Below are 26,095 nucleotides of genomic sequence, written 5' to 3'. Positions count from 1 at the left end.
CAACCATCCGGAACAGCCTAACAACAGCATAGCAACTTTTTTTTTTACAGCAAGCATTATTCATATTTTCCTTCTGTATATATGTTCTAAATTACGTTGGCTATTATCGTATTTCCCTATCCTTGACGCCAGCAAAAAGTAATTTCAGTTGGAAAAATGTATTTATATTTTCATGAAAGGTTGCTGAATCATATTCAGTAAGACCAGGGACATGTATTAAGAATGTAAATGGGGTCTGTTTTATTTATATTAATGCAATGGAACAAAAATAGTTTTGACAGTGAATTTTGTCAGTTTTTAACAAGATACACGATAGTGTCTAAAAATGATGATTTCGCTGCAGGAATGTTGACTACGTCAATAACCCTTGTGTCAGTCAGGGACAGAGAGGGAACGTTGCTTAATAATAACTGACACACAATCAGTGTGACTCCAGTTGATATCTCCAGACAGGGCTATGCACGGTGGTGTTAGTGTGCAATACATTTCCACGGATTTATAGGCGAGACATTGGCAGGCAGCTCTTCTCACTGTCACTGATTTGGCCGACATCTCTCCTCTGAGATCTCAGCTGATCCTCAAGACGTGTGCTCTGAAGGCCGAGATATCAACGGATTGAGGAATGTGTGCTCAATCCAAAGCCGAATGGAGAGGTGGGGGTTCTGGGAGCAGGTTGAGTCGGAAGGAACATTTTATTTTTAAAATTGTATTTCAAAGTTTTAGTTTCAGTTAGTTTTTCCTGTTCATTAATAGTTTTTATTTAGTTTGTATTTTTGGAAAACTACTAGTTTCGGTTTGGTTTTTATTGCAATTCAGTATTAAAAATAAAATAATAAAATACTTTGCATTTTTTTCATATTTTAGTGCATGTTTATAGCTTTAGATTACTTAATTTGTACTTATTCTTTACAGTGCTAGTTTTCTTATTTCTAGTTTTTATAATAGTTTTGATTATCAATAATAACTGTGATCAGGAGCTGTGGGGAGAGGTTGACAGAAGTGATTGTATCTTTTGTGGTCGGTGTGTCAGTGCTTTCAGCTTTGCTTCCTTGTCTCCTCTAAGAGTTGCAGCATGCAAATCAAACACAATATTTGTTTACACGGCACGTGTGCTTGTACTTTGCAGTCTGCTTAGTTATAGAATTAAGCACACATACTGAGGGGTTTATTGTTATCATTGAGATTATATAGGATTACATTAAGTGCACACACTAGGGGTGGAACGGTTCACGGAAAAAAATCGAACTGTACGGTTCTCCACACACGGTTCCGCACGCGCTAGGACCGCGGTTCAACTTAAATCTGACAACGCATCTGTAATATGGTTTCTTATAAATAACACGTAAAAAAAACAGGGTTCGGCTAATGTATGCTTCTGTTGACGGATGCGCATTCTGGCTTCCCAGTACATTACAACAACAGCGATGTTCAATGCGACTGCCGTATGCTGGAATATGAGCAGTCATTTATTCCGTCATCACCCGGGTGCTGATAGTGCGCGCACACAGGTGAGACCTGAACAGCACACATTGATATCTATGTTTAAACTAAATGCATTTAAGCTTTGCCAGTTTAAACATTTAAGAGCCAGAGGACGTGAGCTCGCACGCGCAGTGAGAAGATTTGTGCGTGCGCTCATCCGAAGCGCGCAAACCCGCATCTCAGAACATGCGCAAATATTAAGCGCTCTCTGAAGTATTGTGTTTGAATGGACAAATTCACACAAAAATTATGTCAAAATTCCCGTCTTGGTAAGTATCAGCAGACATAGCCGGCTGAACGTACTGGATCAGTGCATTCTCTTAAAGTGACAGCACTTTCTTAATATTAATCGAACAGCAACAACAAATAAATCACTCACTGCTCTTGATTGAATACCTTTTGTAACTTTAATAAAGATTAATCTTTAATTTATACAGTCATATATGCAATGCTGTTTTACATTTGGTTACTTTATTCAATTCTGTATCTAAAAACTAATGTTAGACCTACCTAAAAAAAAAACTGAAAATCGCTGTTTATTTTATTTGTATCTTTACTCTATTGTATTTATTTGTGCTGTTGCTTGTAGTTAGATAGATTATTCTTATTTTCTTTATTTTTATTTGACAGTATAGTTTTTCCCTAAACATAGCACATACCGAACCATACTGAAACCGTGACTCTAAAACCGTGATACAAACCGAACCGTGAAAAAGTTGAACCGTTCCACCCATAGCACACACATCTGCTTGCTTAACAGTACAGTATAGGTTTAATACTTGTTAAATATGCTTATGCACTACTGACCATTTCTAAAGGTTTCTTGACCAGGGGAGAGCAGCTAGCAATAAAGGTAAGTATGACAGAACTGTCCGACACCTCCTTTCTCCGGTACTGCCACATGCACAGTGCTTAAATCAATCTGATCATCACCTCTAAAATGATTGGCTTATCAGTACGCAGGCCTTTCCTAATTTGCCATCCCTTTGTGGAAGAAAACAAGGATTGCATTGCGTAAAGCAGCAAGCAGATCCACTCTTGTCATCCCTCATTCCAGTGTTTAAACTCATCCGTGACTGTTTGATGTTGTGCAAACCTAAAGGAGGACTGCAGAGATCTGTGCTTCCCCCGAGGGGTTCGAGGAAGTGTTGTCTCACAACCAAATGCTCCCGTGCCGGTGTTTCCATCGAAACTGCCTGTCAGGTGGATGAAACTCAAACAGTCATCATGACAGGTCCGCTGTTATCAGAACTAATCTGCATGACTGAGCCATAATTCACCGGGGCTTTTATTCATCAAGGACAAGCATAAAAAGATGTAATAAGGGAAGAAACATCCGGTGTGTACGCAGCTCTTGCTCTAAGGCCCAGAGCGCTGTTTTGTAATGCTGGAACTCTAACGCTGAGTGTCTGCACTGAACGTCACATCATGTTTACTAACAACATCAGCTGTAAGCTTGAGGCAAAGACCGTAAAATCAATGCAGTTTTATAAAAGCCTTTTTGCTGTTCAACAGAAAATCAATTGGCATTATATTTGATTTTGCATGAGATATTTTATAATAGTGAAATCATTTTTGATAAAATGGTTATTGCTAAAGTTTTATTTATAAATGGTATATATAATAAATAAATATAATTTGTTTAAGTTTCTGTAGGTAAAATAATACTACCAATAATATCTCTATATCTCTATAAATCTCAATAAACTTAATAATAACATTTTCTCTCTCTATTTTACGCATGTCTGAATACATACATTTTGATTTTATTTGTATTCATTTATATTAGACATTTATAAATATAAAAAATGCAATTTCTGAAGGCCTAAAGTATTTATACAGCATTAATAATTAAATTGTATTGGAGTACATATATATATATATATATATATATATATATATATGTGTGTGTGTGTGTGTGTGTGTATTCCAATAAAATTACATAAAAAAATTTCTAAAAACTCCAGCACTGTAATACCAATGTGTCACCTCACAGTGATTTTTTTTTGCCTTTTATTTACACAATGTACATATTCTCTTGATGCTCTTATCGCTTGCTGTGCACCGCCATCAATCACAAATCTTATTCTCATTTGCCATAGAAGTTTGAAAATGGCCGCTTAGATCACACGCCAATGGTCAAAGTGTGAAGTTGAACCCATGCTGCTCTACACTGATCACCCATTTTGAAAAAGTTGTTTGATGTAAATGCTTGGCTTTTATTCTAAATGAGACCAGAGGTCAGCAGACAACAGTCCCGGTCTCTTCATAAGCTTCTTGCTGCTCTCTTAGTGCTTTTCTTAGTGTGATTTGAACATTAAAATCAAAGTGACTCTTTGAATCTTCAGAGAATCTTTTCTGTAAAATCACTGCTGATTTATAATCTATTTTCTCCAAAGTATGTTGAGTATCTTTGAATTCAGATGATGTCGAAACATGGATGACTTTGATCTTTGTTTTGTTGCGTGGACCCATCAAAGCATACAAATTGTTTCTTCTACTCTCCTACCTCATTATACAGGCTCGAAGCACTGATAATCTGGAAAGTTCTGGGGAGCCTGGAACCCGATCGGTGGGAACCTCAGCCAACTCGAAGGGGAAGATGAGCAAAAGGTGAGAAAGTGAATGTCTGTCCATCTGTAGTTTATAAGCTAGATCTTTTGGTGCAGACATATATTCATTTGATGTGTTAAATATGGGCCTGTGAAATCCCCTTTTTTTTTTTTTTACACCTAATTATGTTTTCTATTTTAATATTTTGGATTCTGTTTTAATGATTTAATTACATTTTATAACAATTAACAATAACTGCCCTACGAAAGTCTTTTATTTTGTGTTATATGAGTTCATGCAAATGTAATATCAAAACGGTGGTAATTCATAAAACTTTAACAATTTAATTCATCTTTAGAATATGTCAAACAAAGTGAGGCACAGATGTTTACTACGAAAAAAGAAAATTGTGTAATATCCCTTTAAAAAAAGTTTTAATGAGTGAGCTAGAGCATCTCTGGAGATGAAGTTTCATGTCCTCATATATGAGATGTCAGACACTGAAAACACCATGAGCGTCACGTGTGTATGAGAATGTGTAGTAGACATGTAGACTTCATATCTCAATAGTAGTCTTTTTGCAGTTTGATTAAGTGTATATCCTTTTGATTTATTGATCTAAATTTTGTCAAATTCCTTGACATTCCACATTATACAGTAAATTTCATTTTTATGACTGTCCTTGTTTTCCGCATCAGGGAAATCATAGGGCTCTATTTTAAAGCAGCTTTCTTAACTAAGGTTCCCACCTTGCAACCACACCCTTGAATTGTAACCCAGACCCTCAAACTCAGGTTAAGAGCAAGCAATTGTAACAGAGTAAAATAGCCTTAAAGGTTTTAGACCCAAAAAAGACTTTGATTATTTTGGTTTAATAGTTGATAAAGTGAAGGGTCGCTTCAGGTTTGTCGAGCTCTGAACACACTGTAAAACAGGAAGAACCGAGTTTCACTTCCCTCTGAAATAACTGATAATGGAATGCAAAGTTTCCCTGTGGTGTCTATGAGTAGCTTACTGAAAGCTGCCCTAGAGGGCTTCTACATTCTGTCTAACTTGAAAATACAAACTAGAGCTGAAGAAAATGTACATAGGACTGTCCTGTTTGTGGGTGTTTGCCAGAGCATTGAGAAGGCTGTAGGATGTTTCTGTGAGATTTGTTGTTTTCCAGATGAAAATCCTAAGGCTGAGCAATAATGCCTCTTGCCATGACTAATTTGATTAAACAGAAAATTTATTTTCTCTACATGTAGCCTAACTTATAACACACACAGCTCTCTGTGATGAAAGTGTATGGTGTGTTAACTCGTTTGGTCCTTTGCTTGTGGTTCCAGGGTTTCTGTTGTGAAAGGTCACTTCCCCAAGCTTGTTGACTGTGCCCACTTTCACTATGAAAATGTAGACTTCGGTTCTATCGAGGTAAGATCTTGTTGAACAGAAGTTTCTTGGCTTTCCAATAAAATGTTAGGTGCAACATCATATTGAAGGATTTTTGGTCACATTTATGCCCAAAATATGTCATTTGCTGCTGTTATGCTCTGTTTCATAATAAATAAATATAAAATAATTATTATAAATCATTTTTTATATTAAATTTATTTATTTAGTAAGAAAGAAGCATCAGCTTCTTCTTATTTTTATTATTATTTACATTATTATTTTGCCCAAAAGAAGGTATTTTATATCAGAAGCACAATTATGATACCTTAAAATACTATTCAATGCATCCATAATTTGCCATATTTAGGAGTGAAAAAGATTATTTACCAGGAATAACGTAAAACGTGATCTGAAGCTATGGTATCATTGATTAATATTATTTTGTCCTGCACAAATGACCTTTAGAAATGTGGTTTCATCTTTTACATTTTGATGAAAGATAACATGCAATAATGAATTGTGCACGATAAAAGACCAAGAACATCTATTACATAAAATGTCTTTTTGTGTGTGGTTTAGTAATATACATGTTCATTTGTCAAGATGCATCACGGTTAGAGTCTGGGTGATATCAGAATACAGTCGGATCATCTCCAGGGCTGATACAGACCCTTGCTTTGTGACCTTCAATAACACACACACACACACACATTCAGATTCTGTGTTTGTGTGCTCTGATAGGGAAGAGGAAACATTTACTTTATTCAAAGATACACAGCAGTATGTCAGAGCTCTTCTCATATAAACCGCCAGCCACAAAGTGCTTTATGTCTAAAAATCTGTGATCCATTTAAGAAGGTTTACAGCCATAATGATTCTCCATTCATTCTCAAAATGTAATTCATTTTCCCTATTGCATTGTTTTGTGTGTTTGTGCTGCATTTTGTGCTTATAATGACAGAGTGCCATACACACACACACACACACACACACACACACACACACTTGAGAGCACCTGGTGCGCACTGACCGCACAACATGACTGGAGTGGGAGTTTGTCTCATTAGTGTCTAAACCCCCTGAAGACAAAAATACTACTGTGTAAATTTTATATATATTTATATAAGTCTTTTATGCTCTCCAGGGCTACATTTGTTTGATTTAAAATACAATAAAAACAATAATATTGTATTATTACAATTTAAAGTTTTCTATTTAAATATATATAAACAGTCATGCTGCTTTATATTTAATATATCCTTGCTGAGTAAAGGCATTAATATTTACATATACAGTGTGTATATATATATATATATATATATATATATATATATATATATACACACTGTATATGTAAATATTAATGCCTTTACTCAGCAAGGATATATTAAATATAAAGCAGCATGACTGTACTGCCCCCAGACTCAGTTTTGTATAAAACAGTAAGTAGCTTTGAATAAAAGTGAGTGACAACTTACATCTCACTGATTACAGTCATTTTCAAAGCAATGAGGAAGTTTGCATGCTACATGGATATGAAACAGCATTTTGGTGACTGAATTATTATGAAGGGATGTTCCCAGCTTCTCATAAACGGTCATGTGTTTGAGAGTAGCTGTATCTCATCAAATGTGAGTAACAGGCAATTTTCTAGTAATTCATATGTCCAGACTGAAAGCGATGTTACAGTCGATACAATTCAGGACATGTTTTGGTGTTTAAGTTGTTGCTTTCAACTCATTTCAAAATGTCAGAAACATGAAACATGGAAAGTGCAACTGAATGCCTCTTGATATTGGACTTCCACCCTGTAAGCTCAAACATAAATGCACAATTATGATGGGATGCAGGTGCATGATAAAAGTAACACCCATTGAGATACATATCTAATGATAAACTTGACCTAAGAAAGGAACAGTGAACACAACACAGTGAACACAAAACCAGCCTAATTTATACAAGGCTAATCAACTAGTTGTTTTTACAACGTAATAAGTGGTTATAGTGAAAATATGCAGTCTTAAATGATGATGCAAGACCGTGAACTTTCCCATTAAACATTTGTTTATGTGTTCTTGAACTTCTTCGCACCTTCATGAATTAATGTCTGCACTTTACACCTTCAGCTTCAGTTTGCCAATGAGCAGAGCGATGCCAGCTGGACCTCAGGCAGTGCCAAAGATCTGGTTTTCCTCGTGCAGGTGTCCTGCCAGGTGAGTGGGCACACATGCCCCAGTCAGTGCTAATAATAAACACCCCCCTCCTGGCACAAATAAAAACACGTCTGACCGTATCAAACGTGAAAGAATTCAGTGCACTACACATCATTGTGCATCTTACATCTTCCTCTCTTCTGTTGGCATCTAATTTGTTGACTTTCCCCAACTCTCTCTCTGTCTCGCTGAAATCTAGGGTAAGACGTGGATGGTGCGGCGTATGTACGAAGAGTTCCGGACGCTGGATGCTCACCTGCATCAGTGTATTTACGACCGCCGTTACTCACAGCTCTTGGCCCTTCCTGCCCTATGCGAGATCGGAGACCGGGTGGAGGTGAGCACGACTAGGCTGGCTACTAATGCTCCTTTGCACATTTAGCTTCAACGTAGCTCATGTTGTACCGCTCACAGAGATAGCTGCTCTGTATTGAGGTCGTCGGCCAGTTATGTAGGTTGGTGTCCGGAATAAACATACTGACCTGAATCTTACTGAAATCTTACAGAAAATATTTTCATTTGAAAAAAATGTCAGTTGAGCTTAACTCATATTGACCCTGAAACATTGCTTTAAATCAGTCTTTAGTGATACCTTTGACTGCTCAATGAATTTGCCGTTTGAACATGCATGTTGTTCACGCAGATCTTCACGCCACTGTTGTCGGAGTATCTGAACCGTCTCTCCATGATCGTGGACAATAAGCTGAACTGTGGGCCGGTTCTCTCCTGGATGGAGGTGAGAGACAAGCAGAGGAAAGAGAGATGCAAGAATGCAAACATACACTAGAGTAGATAGTTCACCCTCATGACTTTCCAAACCTGTATGCATTTCTTTCTTCTGTGGAATACAAAAGATGTTTTAAAGAGCATTTAAAACCAAACAGCACTGGAGCCCATTGACTTCCATTGCATGGGCAAAAAAAAGACAGTTCTAAAAACAGCTTCTTTTTGGAAAGACGTGAGCATGAAATACACATGCATCACAGGAGATTTTGTAATTTTTCTCAACATTTTATACTTTTTGGTAATAAAATGGCAGAATCTGTTTGGCTAAGACATGTTTCAATGAATCTTGCGCTGAGATTTTGGCCACCCGAAGTCATGCAATGATACAGTTAATGGATTTTCATGCTTTCTACAGATTGACAACCATGGCAACAGGTTCCTGCTAAAAGAAGAAGCATCTTTAAATGTCCCCGCCATTGCTGCTGCTCACGTCATCAAGCGCTACACTGCTCAGGCTAACGATGAGATCTCCATTGAGGTACTCAAACCTCTTACTTTTTTTCGCTGTGTTGATATATTTCCTTTTAAAACAGGACTTTGAGATGGGACATATGAAAGCTTTTAGCTTTTCAGAGCCGAAGCCAACTAGCTGCTTGCTCCATTCAGTGTTGTACATCAAACTATAGCATAAACTCCAAACTCTTCCGAAAGACCTTGTACCCAGTTTGAGTTCTCTCTTTCTCTTGTCCTGTCCTTATTCTGCACATGCATGCACAGCCTACCTGGTCCTGGGACACGGTTTCGTTCTCTCTGCTCTTCCCCTCCTCTTCCTCCTCTGTCATGTCTATTCCTGTCCCCCTCCCTATACACTGCTCCATATACAGCATCTCTTTCTGGGCCAGAGAATGGGGTGACCCAAACTTAGAACACAATGAGGCCCCTTTTCTCGCTCTGTTTCTTTTTGTCTCTCTCTTTCTCTCTGTCCATCTGTCTGTCTATCACAGTTTAATTCTTTTGCATGCACCTGACATCATTTTTTAAACTGATCTATCTAGCTAGCTGTAACCACATAGCAAGACCATAAAAACCTCTCAGGAACCCTTTGTAACCACCTAGAAATGCCTTACAACTTTATGTAGCACCTTAGCAACCACTAAGTAATGCTGTATTTATCTGTCTGTTGAATCTTCAAGTTGAACGTTCTAGCAACCCTTTGAAACAACCTAGTAAAGCCTTAGCAACCACCCAGAACAACCTAGCAGTAACCTAGAAATCTAGCTAGCTGTAACCATGAAACAATGCCATACAACCCTCTCCGAAACCCTTTGCATCCATCTAGCAAAGCCTTAGCAACCAATTAGAAAAACCTGGCAGCTACCTAGCAAAGACTTAGCAACCATGTCAAGCACCTTAGCAGGGATAAATAAAGTCTGTAGAACGCCATAGCAACCTTTCTGAAACCTTTTGCAACCACCCAGAACAACCTAACAGCCCCCTAGAAACGCCCTAGCAACCACTCCATGCACCTTAGCAACCACGTAAAAATGCTGTATTTATCTCTGTTTGTTGAATCTTTAATTGTCGAACGCTATAGCAACCTCTCCAAAACTCTTTGCAGCAACTAAGCAGAGCTTTAGCAACCACCCACAACAACCTAGCAGTCCCCTAGAAACACCATAGCAACCACTCCAAGCACCTTAACAACAACTTAGTAGTGATCTGTTTTTATGTCTTTCTGTTGAATCTTCCAGTCTGTCGAACACCCTAGCAGCCACCTAGAAACACCCTAGCAACCAATCCAAGCACCCTAGCAACAGTTTAATAATGCTGTATTAATGCTGTATCAACCTGTTTGTCTGTTGAATTTGTAACATTTAGGCAAGGCTTTTTCAAGCCAAAATCAACATTTATCTCAACAAACTTTCCCTTTTTAGTTTCTCTTTTGTTGTTTTTCTCTTTTCTCTCATCTCAGGCTTGATTCTCGTTCTCCTCTCCACTGAGAGATAGGAACTGATATTTTTTTCCCTTCCTCTTTTTTAAAAATTTGGGTCAAAGTGTATTTCGGCACGTGTCAGTGCTTTTGAATAGAGATGTTAATCTGATTGTGACTGGATGTTGTTGAGAATATATGAAGTGTTTTATCTGCAGTGCACATAATAGCAGCTGTTGACGTGCTTGTGGTTGAAAAATACGAACTCAATCTTCATCCTTTTCTAAGCTAATATACTTTTTTGAAGAGTTTTTTTGATGGTTTCAATGCACAAGTAATTTGCATGTGTATCTTACTTGTGTGTCTGTTTGTGGTCTAATTGCTTGTATGTGTCTTTGTTCCTCTTTCTAAAGGTTGGTGATATTTTGTCAGTCATTGACATGCCACCCAAAGAGGACACCACGTGGTGGAGAGGAAAGCATGGATTCCAGGTACCGATCTAAACCTTAAGACCCGATTTGGACCATCTTCAGTAACACTGTAATCTTTGAGCCCAGCTTTCCCCTCTCTTTTCTTCAGGTTGGCTTCTTTCCCAGTGAATGTGTGGAATTAATCAATGAGAAGTTGCCACAGTCGGTCAGCGCTCCTGTCAGTAAGCAAGGTATCATGCACACAGTCTTCTTCAGTATCAAGAGCTTAATAATAATAATAATAATTATTAATTATTAAAATAAATGTACTTCCAGAACCAATATTGCTGAGAAAGTGTTGTCCTTTCTGAACGCTTCTTGCTGGTTTATCAACGCTTCAGTGCACATAATTTTGGTTGTTCATCTTTATTGGCTTTTTCAGAAGTGGATGCGCTGGGCTCCAAACCTGGTGTTACCAACACGACTGGGCCTTCCTCTCCAACATCAGGTATGATTAATTATTTTTTATTATTATTATTTTTTTTTTACTTTTCAGTAGTTACAATTAGGGCTGGGTGTAGTATTAAAGTCACGATGAAACCACAGTTGCGGCAAATCTTTTCTTTTGTATTGTGACTTACAGCCAAGTGTAGCAGTATATCGAAAAAGAAAAAAGATTCTGTGCATCAGTTGTTGATTAGATGTTGAGATGTGGGCATTGTACTCAAATGTGGAACCAAAAGTGTGCAAACTTCAGGAGCAGGTTTAAGCAGATTAACTGATTGGAGAAGTCCAGCATACATCATGGCATTTTAATTAAACCTTACAATTTCAAAGCATTTTCAAAAAAATAATTGTTCACAATAAGATCTAAAAAAATGCATTTAGGAAATATATTTTCATTTCATGCTGATTTTAAATGGCAATATATACTGCATTGTAGCTGCATTACCACCTTGGATGTGCAATATTTTTCTGTAATTCACAGCCTGGAGTCAGTTATTCCACCTATATACCATAGTTAACACACCACGAGACATCTGTTTTATTTCAAGACATTTTTAAATGTCTGTGACTGTCAGCTGTATTCGACAGTATCGTCTCTACTAATAGCATAGCTGTAAGTTTATCTGCTTCAAAAATAACGACGTTACCATTGCCACTGAGAAATGTCACACAGCTCTTAAATAACGAAACGGTTTTAATAAGTCACAAGTTTTGTGCAAGTGAGAGTCTGTAAGTGTGTGTATAAAAGAGAGAGAGAGCAGAGATAGAGCATGCATTCCATAGATAATAAAGGAAATGGTTTGTCATATTTATTTCAACCCCTATGTGGTTTTTGTTTCTTTCACTCTAGTAGGCTGCAAGTGTCTTTGAAATAGCTAAAATAATTTGGCAGTGTATACTGTGTCCAAATTGAACTGTTCTGCGGTCAAGAAACTACTTTAGCTGTGCATTTACTGACAAATATTGTCAACCAATCAGAATCACGCATGGTTAAAATAGTAATATTGTGAAATATTACCATTTAAAAGAACTGTTTTTTTTCCTAGTTATTAGTTAGTAGTTCGTTTTAAAGTGTAATATATTCCTTTTTCACCACCATTACTCCAGTCTTCAGCATGATCCTTCAGAAATCATTCTAATATGCTGATTTGCTAATAAAGAAACATTTCTTAAAAATTATATATATATTACTGATACCAAACTGTTTGCACCAACCCTTGAAAATCCTACATCGGTCAGCCAGTATTCATGAATAGCTGATATATCGCCCAGCCCTAGTTGTTTTTTTTTCTCAGAAATGCATGCTTTGGTTACTTGATGTTCTAGTGGAGATGATATTGGCATGACTGCTGTTTTCAAGGTTATTTGTATGGCGATGAAAGGCACTGTAGTCAAAACAAATTTGTATTTAAGATTCTAGGTTGTTGTTTAGTCTGCTGCATAACAGCAGCATCTTCTAATGAAATTCTTTAATGGTAAATTTAATAAATGCATTTGATGTTTCTGTCGATTGTGTTCCTTTCTTTTTCTCTCAGTTCTTCATCCTTGGTTCCTAAGCCTGGCTGGTAACAACTTCAGTGGATTTACCTAAACTAACATTTCTGTATCCGCCTTTTTCTAACGCCTTCTATCCTTTGAGACAAGCAGGGTTTGTAACACAGATTGTGGTTGTTTATACAGCAGGCAGAGAGAGTGTGGGAGGTTCGGAGAGGATGAGCATGGGTGTTGGATGGTGAAGACACAGCAAAAATGTTGTATAATTCATTCAAGTGTTCATGTGGGAATCGTTTTGTAGCATCTGCTGAAGAATTACAGGCCACTTGTTGTATAAATGAGAATCTGTTAGTAGGCTGTGGGGATTGATTTTGATCATGCCCGATCTATGTGATATCGAACGTTTTAACACTGTGTCCTAACCAGGTGCGATGCAATGAGATTCCAGCAACAAACAGTGGAAAGGACTGTCAAAAAGAGTTTCACTTAGAAACTTGAAAGATGGCCTAGTCACATCTTGTTAAGCCACGGCAATGCTAAATTTCAAAAAGTGCTGCTTTTTAGACGGCATTAATGATGGCTTGCATAACCGACATGTTGATGTCTGCTGTACAGCTGCGAAAGGCCCTCATTTAACCTGTTTAACTGTTAACCTACATTTGTTTCATCCAGGTCACTGACCCTGAGGCTTGAGAAGTATCTATAGCTGTGGTTCTCAACCATGGGGTCAGGACTCACTAGGGGGCCTCAAGATAGATTTAAATAATTAAAATAAGCAAAATCATATTTCTTATCTTAAGAATTTCCTTAACAATGGCTATTTTTATTTAAGAACCAGGGTTGTTCAAACTGGATATAAGAGGGACTTTTGAAAGTGTGATTTCTAGACCTGGAAAAGTCATTGAAATTAATAAAGTCTCAAGTCATAGAATTACTGTTATTATTTGTTATGAATTCTGTACATTTTGTCAAGCTCTAAAATATTTTATCAACTGTAAATTGCTATTTGTGAGTAAAAACAATGGTTGTAAAAAAAACCTTGTAAGCACAAACTAGAAAATTCATATAAATTAATTTGCAACAAAAAGTTTAAACCCTTAAGAACATTCAATTACTGAAATGACGGAATTTAATTATTTTAGTTATTTATAATTATTTTAATATATTACTCCTTCTAGTTTCTCTAAAAAAGTTTGAAAATGAGCAGCTTTGAAATATGATTTAAAAAAGGTTGAGAACCACTGATCTATAGCTATATCGCCTATTCAGAGTAATATGGTTTTTCGACCTAGGGCTGATATATATGGAACACAACCTGCAGGAGTTGTACACTTCATAGATTAGAGCTTACTGGTTGGCCTTTTTAGGTGCATTTATTTGTGTGGTTTTCGTCATTTAAGGGGTCAGAGTGCTCATGTGGAGGCTTCATTTGTATGTTCAATTCACCTGTTAGTGAAGTTTGTAGGTAACTTTTTAATGAGTTTGTGAATAATGGCGAGTGTATGAGGCCAGTCAGCCACCATATGAAATGTGGCTAATATAAACATGGCGAACAGTAGATGTAGCATTTTTCAGCCTCATATACCTCAGGAGTTGTTACTTAGCAGTTTAGAGATTTACAATCCCATTTATTTACATAACAAGTGTCAAAAAAGTAATTCATAACTAAAGGTAGGGGTTTTAAGTATATTGTGTATGTTTTATATTCATTTAAATGTAATATTTATTTTGCATAAATTCACTTGGAGATATTTTTTTATTTTTTTTAATTCATTATTATATACTTAAAACCCCTTCTGTGTACTTCACGTGTTGTCTGAGTTTACAGGTATCCTAAATGAACACACATATTATCAAGTGAAGTATATTTTACAGATACTTCCTGCTGAGTGTGTAGCGAGCAGTATACATTATGTAGTGTGTGAAAGTGTGCAGTACATATTTTCATTTGCCTGATTAGCTCTCTGTCACCCCCTTTTGGTAGTGTCCAAAAAACACGGCAAGCTGATGGGCTTCCTGCGCACCTTCATGAAGTCCAGACCCACCAAACAAAAGCTAAAGCAGAGGGGAATCCTGAAAGAACGGGTGTTCGGCTGCGACCTTGGCGAGCATCTCCTCAACTCCGGCCAAGACGGTACAGAAACAGTATTTTCTTAATGTGCTTTGAGAAGGGAACATTGCAGAAAGTGTAATTTTGTGTAGTCAAATTTCAGTGCCGCAGGTCCTAAAGAGCTGCTCAGAGTTCATAGAGAAGCATGGTGTGGTGGATGGCATCTACAGACACTCTGGCGTGTCCTCCAACATACAGAAGCTCAGGTGTGTCCAATCATGTCCCAGATCCTGCCCTGATTTCCTTTTCAGCATTTTGAACAACATAATTGATTCTAGAAGTTTATATAAAGGTTATCTCTGATCACTCCTTTATTCTGTGCGCACTTTAAATGATAATTTATGTTAATTTTTATGCATGATCGTGACATTTGTTCTCCTCTTGCATCTCATCCTGATCAGGCATGAGTTTGACAGTGAAAATGTTCCAGACCTGACGAAAGATGTGTACATGCAGGATATTCACTGCATTGGCTCGCTGTGTAAACTCTACTTCAGAGAGCTACCCAATCCTCTGCTCACGTACCAACTCTATGAGAAGTTTGCTGTAAGTCATTCTGGCTCTATTAAATTATGTTCAAAGCTTCTGCAAAATTAGGGTTTCAAAACTATTTTTAACCATGGCAATATCACAATATGACTGATTTTTATTTATTTTTTTAATTTACGATTGTGTGTTCCATTGTGTTTGTTAGAAGATATTTTTGTTTTCACAAAAAAATTAAGCTGCACATCGGTTTTCAACATTGATAATAACATTGATAACAACACTGATAATAACAAATCGGCATATTAGAATGATTTCTGAAGGATCATGTGACACTGAAGACTGGAGTAATGATGCTGAAAATTCAGCTTTGCATCACAGGAATAAATTACATTTTAAAAAATATTAAAATAGAAAAGCGTTACTTGTAATAGTATATTTTTTTCACGATAATACTGTTTTAACTGTATTTGTGATCAAATAAATGCCACATAGGTGAGGGAGACTTCCTCTGTATAACTGGGCACCTTCAAGTAATGTTTAAGTTCCTAAGCGAGCTGTGTCTTCCTGTCTGTCCAGGAATGTATGGGAGAGATGACGGAGGAAGAGAGAATGGTGAAAGTACATGATGTTATCCAGCAACTTCCTCCTCCTCACTACCGGTAACCCCAATACTCACTACACATGGATCACAAGCAGTGTCACCTGTTATAGACATTGATGTGAAACTGCAGAAAGAGCTGTGTTTTCTGACAGTAAGTGATGTCTTTGTGTTTGTTTCAGCACTTTGGAGTACCTCATCAGACACCTGGCCCATTTGGCCACCTGCAGTGGAGAGACGAACATGCACATTAAGAATCTGGCCATCGTCTGGGCCCCCAACCTGCTCAGGTAACCCCTAACATGGAATTTTATCTACATAAATATTAGTGACGCAGTGGTGATAATATTAGTTTTTTCAAACTACCATCATTAGCCTGCTTATGGTTGATATTGGAAGCAGTTAAAGGGATAGTTCACACAAAGATGAAAATTCTGTCATCATTTACTCACCCTCAAGTAGGGCTGGGCAGTATATAGAGTTTGTACGATATATCGATATTTTCTTTAAGCGATTCGATATGAGGCAATATCGTTTATATCGATATACAGTAGTTTGATACGAGTGCATCTGAAAATATAGCGGAGGACACATACTGAGCTGCTGCGGAGAAAGTGCATAATCCAATTTGTTCTAAACATGTGACAAGCTTCATATTAAGGCCTTTAAAAACTGGTAAGACATAGTTTATATGTTCGTTTTGCATATCAGTTTTAAGCGGCTCGGTCCGTCAGATGCTCTGACAGAAAGGCTGCGTGTACCGCTGATAGAGACAAGGCTACTCGCGCTGTTTAATGTGTTTGAGATGTGCTGTCTTCCTGAATGCATAACTTACATTTCACAGGTATATTCTCCATCTGTAAATGGTAGAAAGCCATGGAAATATTTCAATTTTTTCTGTCAGAAGTGCATGAGCCTTCTGCTTTGGGATTCTCCGCTAAACTTCACACAGACTTCAGTGAACAAGCGCCACCGTGCGCATGCGCGCCAAACAGACAGAGCTCAGTGAAATAGGAGCGCAATAATTCTGACTAAAATATACATTTCGCTGAAATATTTGTAGTTGGACAATAAATGTGACATGTAGAATTTTAAACCTACAAGTAAGTCTATTTTTATATTTTTGTCTATTTTAACGAAAATACTGAGATATATACCGTATATCGCAAATCGGCCAAAAAATACAGAGATATGAATTTTTGCCCATATCGCCCAGCCCTACCCTCAAGTTGTTCCAAAAGAAGATATTTTGAAGAATGTTGGTAACCAACCAACATACTATGGAAGTCAGTGGCTACTATCATCTTGTTTGGTTACCAACATTCTTTAAAATATTCTTTTGTGCTCAACGGAAGAAAGAAACTCATACAGGTTTGGAACAACTTGAGGGTGAGTAAATGATGACAGAATTTTCATTTTATGCCTTTAAGGTCAGTTTATTACATGGCTTTCCTGGATACTTGATTCTGATTGGTCAGTCACAGAATACTTGATTCTTGTCAGTCACGCACAAAATTCTGCAGTCAGATATTTTTGTTTAATGTACTGTATTACTGACAACTGTACTAGGAAACTGTGCTAGTTTCATATCTGAAATAGTCAAAAAGGGGTCTCTTTTCAGCTCAAATCAATATTTTGTTTATTTATTTACTAATTTATTGGAAAGTAGCCATAATGTAGGTGAGAACTAAATTTTTCTGTGCCAGATTTTAAAATATTTTGTTATATATCTTTTCTGCTGTGCATTTATACATCTGTAGCCCTAATATTTTGATGCCTAATTTCACTTGAAGCCATGCTTTTGGTCTTATTTTGGAAATAGTTATATAAATGATCATTGAATATCAAGATTTTAAAATATAATATTTTGAGCTAAAATATCAGTATTTGTTACTGCTGAAATCACTCGTATGATGATATTTGTATTCTGTCATTGTTGACATTCTCACCTCAGCTTAAGTGTTTTTGTTGTGGTTTTTATGAGTACAGGCTCAGGCTTAAAATTAAAACTCTTGTATCTGAAGCTGAATCTGCTGTTGTTTTGTGTCAGGTCCAAAGAAATCGAAGCAGCAGGCTTAAATGGCGCTGATCCATTTAAAGAAGTGCGTATCCAGTCCGTGGTTGTGGAGTTTCTGCTCAGCAATGTGGAAGTTCTGTTCAGTGACTCCTTCACTTCTGTTGGCCGTTTCAGTGCAGGTATGTTGAACCAACAAATCTGTTTCTCTATAGATGTTCACACTCATCAGTAAACCACTCATTCCATCCGGTGTCTTAAAACAGCACTTTCATTAAACAGTCAGTGATGTTGGTTTTGTTCCAAAATCTAGTGAGCTGCCCACATAAGCAGCATTTTAAGGCATCATAGCAAAAAGGTTAGCATTTTAATTATGCTGCCTTGAAAGATACTTAATTTTGGCAACAATATTGTATCCTTCAGGAAGAAGCCAATCCTGTAATGTGCCAATCTTAGTGACAAACTTTAGTTAGGATGCTGCTTATGCAGACAATGCACTATGTTTTGGAACAGAGGTGTCTGGTAAACTGATATAGTAGCACATGCACCAGATGTAATGCTTCTTCTGGCTTGTTTTCATTATGGAATTGCCACAGATTAAGAGAATGTGTTTAATAACTTCCTCTGCCAGCCTTTGGTTTAAGGTGGCATCTGATGCAGCCTCCAGGCCTTAATTTATCCACAGTTTTCTTCCCTTCTGAGATGCAGCTATTCTTGTTTTCATAGTTAACAGTGATATGTGACTCCTACAACAAGGACTGTGACTTCCTGTCTTTTCTTTTTCATTCCTTATGACACAATATGAAGTATCTATAATAACCAACATAAATTGAATATATGTCGGCTGGGTGATACAGATAAATAAATTTATTTAATGATATTTTTCTTGATATTTAAACTACCGTTCAGAAGTTTGGGGTCAGTTGTTTTTTTTGTTTTGTTTTTAAAGAAATGAACAATTTTAATTAGCAAGGATGCGTTAAGTTGATCAAAAGTGACACTAAAGTTACAAAAGATTTCTATTTCAAATAAATTTTGTTCTTTTTCATATTTATTTATCCTCAATTTTATTATCAAGAATCTTGAAAAAAAAAATCTTGGAATTTTGAAAAAAAAATAAAATAAATGTTTCAACAAATATTTTAAGCAACACAATTGTTTTCAACATTGATAATAACATGAAGTGTTTCTTGAACATCAATTTATATTTTCATTGAAAAACTAAAGACTTCTTTCAAAATCTTACTGACATCACAAATTTTGCACAAAATTAACCAGAAAAAAATGAATAGTTCATGATTTTTATTTGTATCCACCAATATGGAATATGTATAGTTGCAGTCATTTTTACTTAAATATGCTTTATTAAAGCAATTTAAATGATGTAAAATGCCACATGGGGACTTCTGTGAATGTTTTTAACTCCAAATCTTTTTTTTTTTTGAATGATCAAAAAACTTCCAAACCCTTTTGCAATTTAGTTTTAAATCAGGGACCCTATTAAAAAGTTTTTCATATTGCTCTCATATTTGCCAATTGCAATACAAAGAAGGTGATATAAAACTTATTTCCTTTAAAATTGTTGAAAATAACCCTATAATAACCCTATAATACGTGTGATTTTCATAAGTTAGTCTCTCGTGATGAGCTTTGCTAACACAGCACTGTGGAACATGTTTACAATGGCCTCACCCATGTGTAAGTGAGGCTTACTGAGAGCGAGCTGTGTGTTTCCATAGTGACAAGAGGGGCGGAGCACAAGATCTCACGCCAGCCCCGAACACGCCTGGTTAGTCTTCAGGAGGCGAGGGGGGAGTCCTGTTTGACTGACCCCTCCTATCTGGACCCAGAGCTACGACGCTTCTCCATGATATGAGATCCAGACTGACCCTCTGCAGTAGACACTCAAATCACAATCTGTTCTACCAGGAAAAACCTGGTCAAGCCAGCTTAAGGGGCCATAGAGACAGTACATACTGCTGAGTTAAAGGGATAGGTCACCCAAAAATGAAAATTACCCCATGATTTACTCACCCTCAAGGCATCCTATGTGTATATGACTTTCTTCTTTCAGACGAATCCAATCAGAGTTATATTAAAAAATGTCCTGGTTCTTCCAAGCTTTATAATGGCAGTCAATGGGTGTTATTTTTCAGTAGTCTAAAAGAAGTCCAATAAAGCGCGTCCAACCATCATAAAAAGTGTCCCACATGGCTCCGGTGGGAATCGATGCTATCCCTTTAAAAACTCCCATGTATTGTTTCTGAAAAATCAGTAAGATGTATTCATGGATAGATGGATGGATGTTTACGCAAGAGTTTGGGCTCTGTAAGATTTTTTTGTGGAAGAAATTAATACTTTTATTCAGAAAGGACACACTAAATTTATCAAAAGAGACGGCAAGGACATATATACTTAATATTACAAAGTATTTCAATTTTATATAAATTCTGTTCTTTTGAATTGTCTGTTCCTAGAAAAAATATGGTTTACACAAAAATATTTCTGAAAGATCATGTGACACTGAAGACTGGAGAAATGGCTTTGCAACACAGGAATAAATGATATTTTAAAATCTAATAAAATATCACAGTTGCACTGTTTTTACTATATTTTTGATCCAATAAATGCAGTCTTGGTGAGCAAGAGTTCTTTCAAAAATCTTACCAAGCCCAAACTTTTGAACGTTAGTGTATGCCATTTAGCTATGTAATTTTCCACATGGATGGATTATTTTGACAGCTGTTTATGTTCGAGGACAGCTGTAAAGACATCTTTTGCCTATGTAAATGACATGCTGTACAGCACACAGGTGGATATAAGGCAATAAATTCTTTTGTTGACATTTATTAAGCAGTTTTTTGTCTTGTATGAGAAGAAAACCTTAATATTAGGCAAATGTTTTTGGTTGCTATTAATTGATCTTTTCCACTATATAAATTTGGTTTTCATTAAGTAGGACATTGAGGGAAATCATTTGGTAAGATGGGTGAATGGGATGGATGTTATAGTAAAAAATCTGAGCTATAGAGTATCTGTTTGTGGACTCAACTCTGAGACAATGACCGAAGGTAAAGTGTCATTTAGTTTTTTTTGTCTGTTATGTCAGCTTAAGTTTTTGTATTAATCATAGGTATCTTCTACAAATTAACCCCAAATATTGCTTTGAGCAGACAGCTTTTACATGTTATGCACATCAAGCGTTGCAATCTTTCTCAAAATGCTAAAACGTGATACTTTTGCAGGCTTTATATTCGATTTCTCTACTCGTCTGATGTCCCAGACTTTACAGGCTTGCTGAGGCCCAAAAAAAGCTCTACGCAAGTACAAACACGAGCTTTCCTAGATATACAAGCTCAATTGCAAATCATAATGTAACACAAGTATGTACCGAATTCTCAACATTGTTAAAAGAGGAGCTATAAGGTGCATTACCTGACTTGACTTAGTATTGCAAATTTTGCATGTGAAATCTTAGTAAGCACCGGCAAAGCATGTGCATTTGTGTACTTGCGTAGAGTTTGTTTCTGGCCTTAACCACGTATGATTTTGTGAACTTCCAGTCTGTTGGCCAGCCCATGTATTTCTTCTACAAAGCTTGTTGCAGAAGAACTGCACAGACTACAGAAGCTTTGGAGGAGCTGATGTTTTTTGTTGATGCTTAGGTGTCTTGCCGTTTGCAGTGTATCATGTTGAATCGCATTTGTTGTTGAACGCTGTGCTCTCCGCTGCAGTATTGCATTTACTCGCTTTTGTCCTCTGGCTTAATGGATCTGAATCTGAATTTTTTTTTTTTTTTTGGTTTGCCTCTTTCTGACTCCGCAGCACGACAGTCTCTGACCAGACCCAAGTCGTTTGTGTCCACCAGGCTTCTGTCTCTGGAGGAGGCGCAAGCTCGCACACAAGCTCCGCTTCTCCTTCAGGGATCTCCTCACCTCTCTATCAGCCAGTTTCACACTGTACTGGACCTGCCTGCTGACAAGTGGGTTTCTTTGAACAAACTAATGACTTTTAAAGGAATGGTTAACATACAAATTAGATTATTTTGATTAATGATATATAATTTTTTTTTGTCTTTTCTGTTACACTAAAAAAAAAATTAAGAACTGTAAATTACAACATTTTAGTTAATAGGTGAGCTGTTACTCAGTACTTAATCATTTGACATTTTTCTTCTTGTTTCTTTTAGGAGGAAACGAGGGATGAAGGTCCGAAAGTCGGCAGGTGGGAGCTGGAAGACGTTTTTTGCCATTGGGAAACCTACAGCGGCAGGTCGACACAAACACACCAGAATCACCTCTTTGTTCCAGCCTGCTACCTCTCATGCAGGTATAAGAGATATCTTACATATTTCTTTAGATTGTAATTAATCCTAAATAGATTTGCATGCTGATGTTAGAGGAAAATTACCTGGTTTTTAGTGCTTTTTGTTTGCTTTAGGTTGCAGGGTGGACAGTGTGACGCTAAGGTCAGCAAAGAGTGAAGAGTCCCTGTCATCTCAGCACAGTGGAGCAGGTATGAATGACATTTGGTAACACCAGGGAGCAGTGTAATAAGATTTAAGACCTAAAAGATCAGTACATTAAAATGTGAAAAAAAGTATGTAAACAAGGGTAAATATATATTTATATTTTTCATTATTATTATACAATTATAAAAGTGTGTGTGTATACTGTTCAAAGATTTGGTGTCAGTAAGATTTCTTTTGAAAAAAAAAAACTTATTTAGCAAGGGTGCATTAAACTGATTAAAAGTGACAGTAAAAATTTCTGTTTCACGTATGCTGTTGAACTTGAACTTTCCATTCATCAAAGAGTCCTGAAAAAAGTGTCACCTCAAAAACAGCACAACTATTTTCAACATTGATGATAATAAGAAATGTTTCTTATTATGAAATCAACATATTTGAATGATTTCTGAAGGAATGGAGTAATTGCTGATGAAAATATGGTTTAAAATATATTAAAAGAGAAAACAGTTATGTTAAATTGTAATAATCCTTTTTTGTACTGTTATTGGTCAAATAAATGCAGCCTTGGTAAGTGAAAGACTTTTTAAAATATTTAAAAAATCTTACCGACCCCGGTAACACTTTATAATAACTTGCATTAATAAATCATTAACAAACATTATATAATGCTTAATGGATCATTAGTTAATATATATTCAAAGAGTTAGAAACATTAGATTAAACATTAGATAATGTTCAAACAAATCATTATTTCATGTAAGTTAAAATACTTACAAATGTCATTAAACTTTCAATTTCATATGATCAAGCACTTATTAAAAATCTACAAATGATTTTAACAGATGTTATAAAATGATTAAAAGCTTGTGTTAATGCTCGACACTTTTGCTGCTATTGAGGTGTGATACGGGTAAGGTTAGGGACAGGTTTGGTGGTATGGGTAGGTTTAAGGGTTGGTTAAAGGGTCAAAAGTGTACAGGCGTCTATTTGATTACTATAAGGGAACACGGTTCAGTCTGTTTATTTTATATTGTTTTGATAAATCAACAAATATTTTCTTTTAAAAAATGTTTTGTTTTCCCGTTTATTTATGATTCAAGGAATATCCTGTTTAATGATATACTGAAGAGTAGTATACTAATGTGTGTGTTGAGGCAATAAAAAAACTTTTTTGCACCAAAATTACAATCTGTTATGTCTTTAAGTAAGCATTTAGCTAAATTTAACCAGTCACCCTTTACACAAACCTTATTACATTAGCTTGAAGTCTAATGCCCATAAAGGTACTAAATGATTAGTAATCGTTTATAAAACATTTACAGATGATGAATAGTTTCAACTTTAGATTGGCTACTGCAAAAACATGAACAAATAATTAATAGATTATTTGTTAAGATGTGCAAATAGAGGTCTATTGTACACAACAAACAAAGACCAACAAATGAAGATCATATGAACTGAAAGTTTACTGACATTTGTAATTATTTCAATTTACATGAAATAATCATATGTTAATCATTAGGTAATGTTTAGTAAGTTCATTAGTAAACATTAACAAGAACATTATCTCATATTTCTAGCTATGTGAATATATATGAACTAATGATCTGTTAAGCATTATATAATGTTTGTTAATGATTTATAAATGAAAGTTATTATAAAGTGTTACCAAATTGGATATAGAAATGATTGAAGGTATTGAAAAGTAAGAGTGATGTGTGATGCTCTGTTTTCTTCTCAGGTCAGGGAAAGATGCAGCGCTTACGAAGACCTCGCTCCAGCAGTGATGGTCTCTCTCTGGCTGCCTCTATTGATCCACAGCTCCTTCCCCAGCGTTCCCCATCTAGAATCCATCCAAGCCGCTCTTACGATAGCCTGCTGCCTGAGGAAACCCGTGATGCAGATGAGGAGGAAAATGAAGATGAAGAAGATGAGGAGGGTGTGTACATGTTGCCTGATTTTTCCCAGGAACCATCTGCCTCATGGATGGCAGAAGATGTCATTGACTTTAGCCCCACCTTCCTGGAAGATGGGCCAATAGGGTTAGTGAGCACGGCTGTTGATCTTAGCGGCAAGGAGTCCCCTCCTGCGTCCGCACCCCCTCCCTACTGGTGTCTGAGCCATCAAGCCCACACCCGGTCTGGTAGCCAGCGCTCAATCACAGAAGATCCAGACTCAGTTCTCAATCAATCTGAGGCCGCAGCCCGTCGGAGTTTGATCCTGGCTGCAGCAGCTCCGCCTCAGCAAGTGTTCTGTCAACACAGGCCCTCTGCAGTCACTAATACTCCCGCAAGCACAGCCCAGCAGGGCGAATCAAACCTATGCCCATCCCACAGCCAGACGCCAGCTCCAGCGACCTCTGCACCCCCGTCTCAGCCCCCTCAAGAGAGGCGTTCCTTTACACGTAAAGTGGTTCATGCACTTTCACCTAAAGTGCCAAAATCCCCCCCTCTGGACATCTCTGATCCGATCGCCATCAGTGTACCTGCCAAGGTGAGCATAACATATTTGGTGATTTTGTTGGGGCACAGACATAATGTAGTGGTATTATTTGGAGTAAAACCTTTAAAGTGAAATCTATCCCAGTTTAATGTGCAGAGAACTACAAGTAAACCATTTTAACTCTTTTAAGGTTCTGGAAATGATTGGTGGAAGAGCTGGCGAATTGCAACCTGGACTTCCAAGCAGTGGACCACCTCAGCCACCCCAAATGATATCTATGCTCCTGAGGTCATGTGATTTTCAACTCACAGAGAGCTGCCAGCAAGAGCTCAGCAATAAGTTGGGCCCCATCGCCAAAATCAAGGGTCCTAGTGAGTACACACTCTGATTATGGCCTACTGCAGTGGTTCCCAAACTTTTCAGACTGCACACCCTTGTCTATGACTGTTGTCAAGTACCACCATTGCCCTGTGTCAGAAAACATGATCATTTTGGGTAATTTTCCAAAATACGCAGGTTTTGTCCAATTGCTGTACATTTGCAATGAGAGAACTTTCTGACATAAATATATTTTTCCATGCACCACAAGTTTGGAAACCTCTTGTTTAATGTTAAAAAATAGTTCATTCATTCAAGTGCCTACTTTTTTCCTAATTCCTTACTCTCAAACATTTTTCAGGTGTCTTGGGTCCCACTGGTTTTCCCCTTCCATCACAGCAGCCCCCTCCTCCTCCCCCCAAGAACCCTGCACGCCTCATGGCTCTGGCTCTGGCTGAAAGTGCCAACAAGGCACTGCGGCAAGGTGCCTCACCCCCATACCGTCCCCGTCAGAGTGGAACCTCCCATGAGACAGACGTCCGCTTCCAGAGGTCCCTTTCTGCTGATGCGGGTGCTCTGCTGTCTTCTGATCCTAATCAGATCTACTCCACGGTGCGCCCCTTGTCTGTATGGAAGACTGAGGGTGATGACGATAATGATGATGATGATGGTAGAACTGCCACTGAAAAGCCTGCAGACAAATCACATGGTACAGAACCAAGGTCACCACCTGGGCAGGACACTGGGACTCTCTCTTCTGACAGCTCAGTCTCTGACTCTGGGACATCGAATTCTGAGTTGTCAGCTGCCAGTTCCTCTGAAGACAATGAGCGAACACCAAGCCCCATTTACAAGAATGAAGAACCAACTTCTCCAGCACAGCCCTCAAAATCCAGCCCACCCTCTTCCACCGAAGCCGTCCCTTCTCAGAGAAAACCCCCAGCGTATGGGCGGCAGTTTT

General features: G+C 37.3%; 1 protein-coding gene across 1 annotated transcript in view; it reads left to right on the top strand.

Annotated features, from left to right (window-relative positions):
* LOC107686565 (rho GTPase-activating protein 33-like) overlaps positions 1–26,095 on the top strand; it is a 65,697-nt gene that overhangs the window by 35,547 nt on the left and 4,055 nt on the right. The window contains exons 3-24 of the mRNA XM_016483617.1: positions 2,301–2,335; positions 4,004–4,095; positions 5,367–5,451; positions 7,539–7,625; positions 7,825–7,962; positions 8,269–8,361; positions 8,767–8,889; positions 10,695–10,772; positions 10,861–10,942; positions 11,134–11,199; positions 14,677–14,826; positions 14,906–15,008; positions 15,204–15,348; positions 15,868–15,950; positions 16,072–16,179; positions 17,940–18,085; positions 21,729–21,885; positions 22,093–22,232; positions 22,344–22,418; positions 24,116–24,867; positions 25,007–25,187; positions 25,496–26,094. Coding sequence (XP_016339103.1) covers positions 2,301–2,335; positions 4,004–4,095; positions 5,367–5,451; positions 7,539–7,625; positions 7,825–7,962; positions 8,269–8,361; positions 8,767–8,889; positions 10,695–10,772; positions 10,861–10,942; positions 11,134–11,199; positions 14,677–14,826; positions 14,906–15,008; positions 15,204–15,348; positions 15,868–15,950; positions 16,072–16,179; positions 17,940–18,085; positions 21,729–21,885; positions 22,093–22,232; positions 22,344–22,418; positions 24,116–24,867; positions 25,007–25,187; positions 25,496–26,094 — 3,518 coding nt within the window. The remainder of the gene's footprint in view (positions 1–2,300; positions 2,336–4,003; positions 4,096–5,366; positions 5,452–7,538; positions 7,626–7,824; positions 7,963–8,268; positions 8,362–8,766; positions 8,890–10,694; positions 10,773–10,860; positions 10,943–11,133; positions 11,200–14,676; positions 14,827–14,905; positions 15,009–15,203; positions 15,349–15,867; positions 15,951–16,071; positions 16,180–17,939; positions 18,086–21,728; positions 21,886–22,092; positions 22,233–22,343; positions 22,419–24,115; positions 24,868–25,006; positions 25,188–25,495; position 26,095) is intronic.

This window comes from Sinocyclocheilus anshuiensis, unplaced genomic scaffold, assembly GCF_001515605.1.
Source record: "Sinocyclocheilus anshuiensis isolate Anshui unplaced genomic scaffold, SAMN03320099.WGS_v1.1 scaffold389, whole genome shotgun sequence".
Classification (NCBI taxonomy): Eukaryota; Metazoa; Chordata; class Actinopteri; order Cypriniformes; family Cyprinidae; genus Sinocyclocheilus; species Sinocyclocheilus anshuiensis.
Note: the sequence above shows the minus strand (reverse complement) of the source record. Positions and strands in the feature narration are given on the sequence as shown.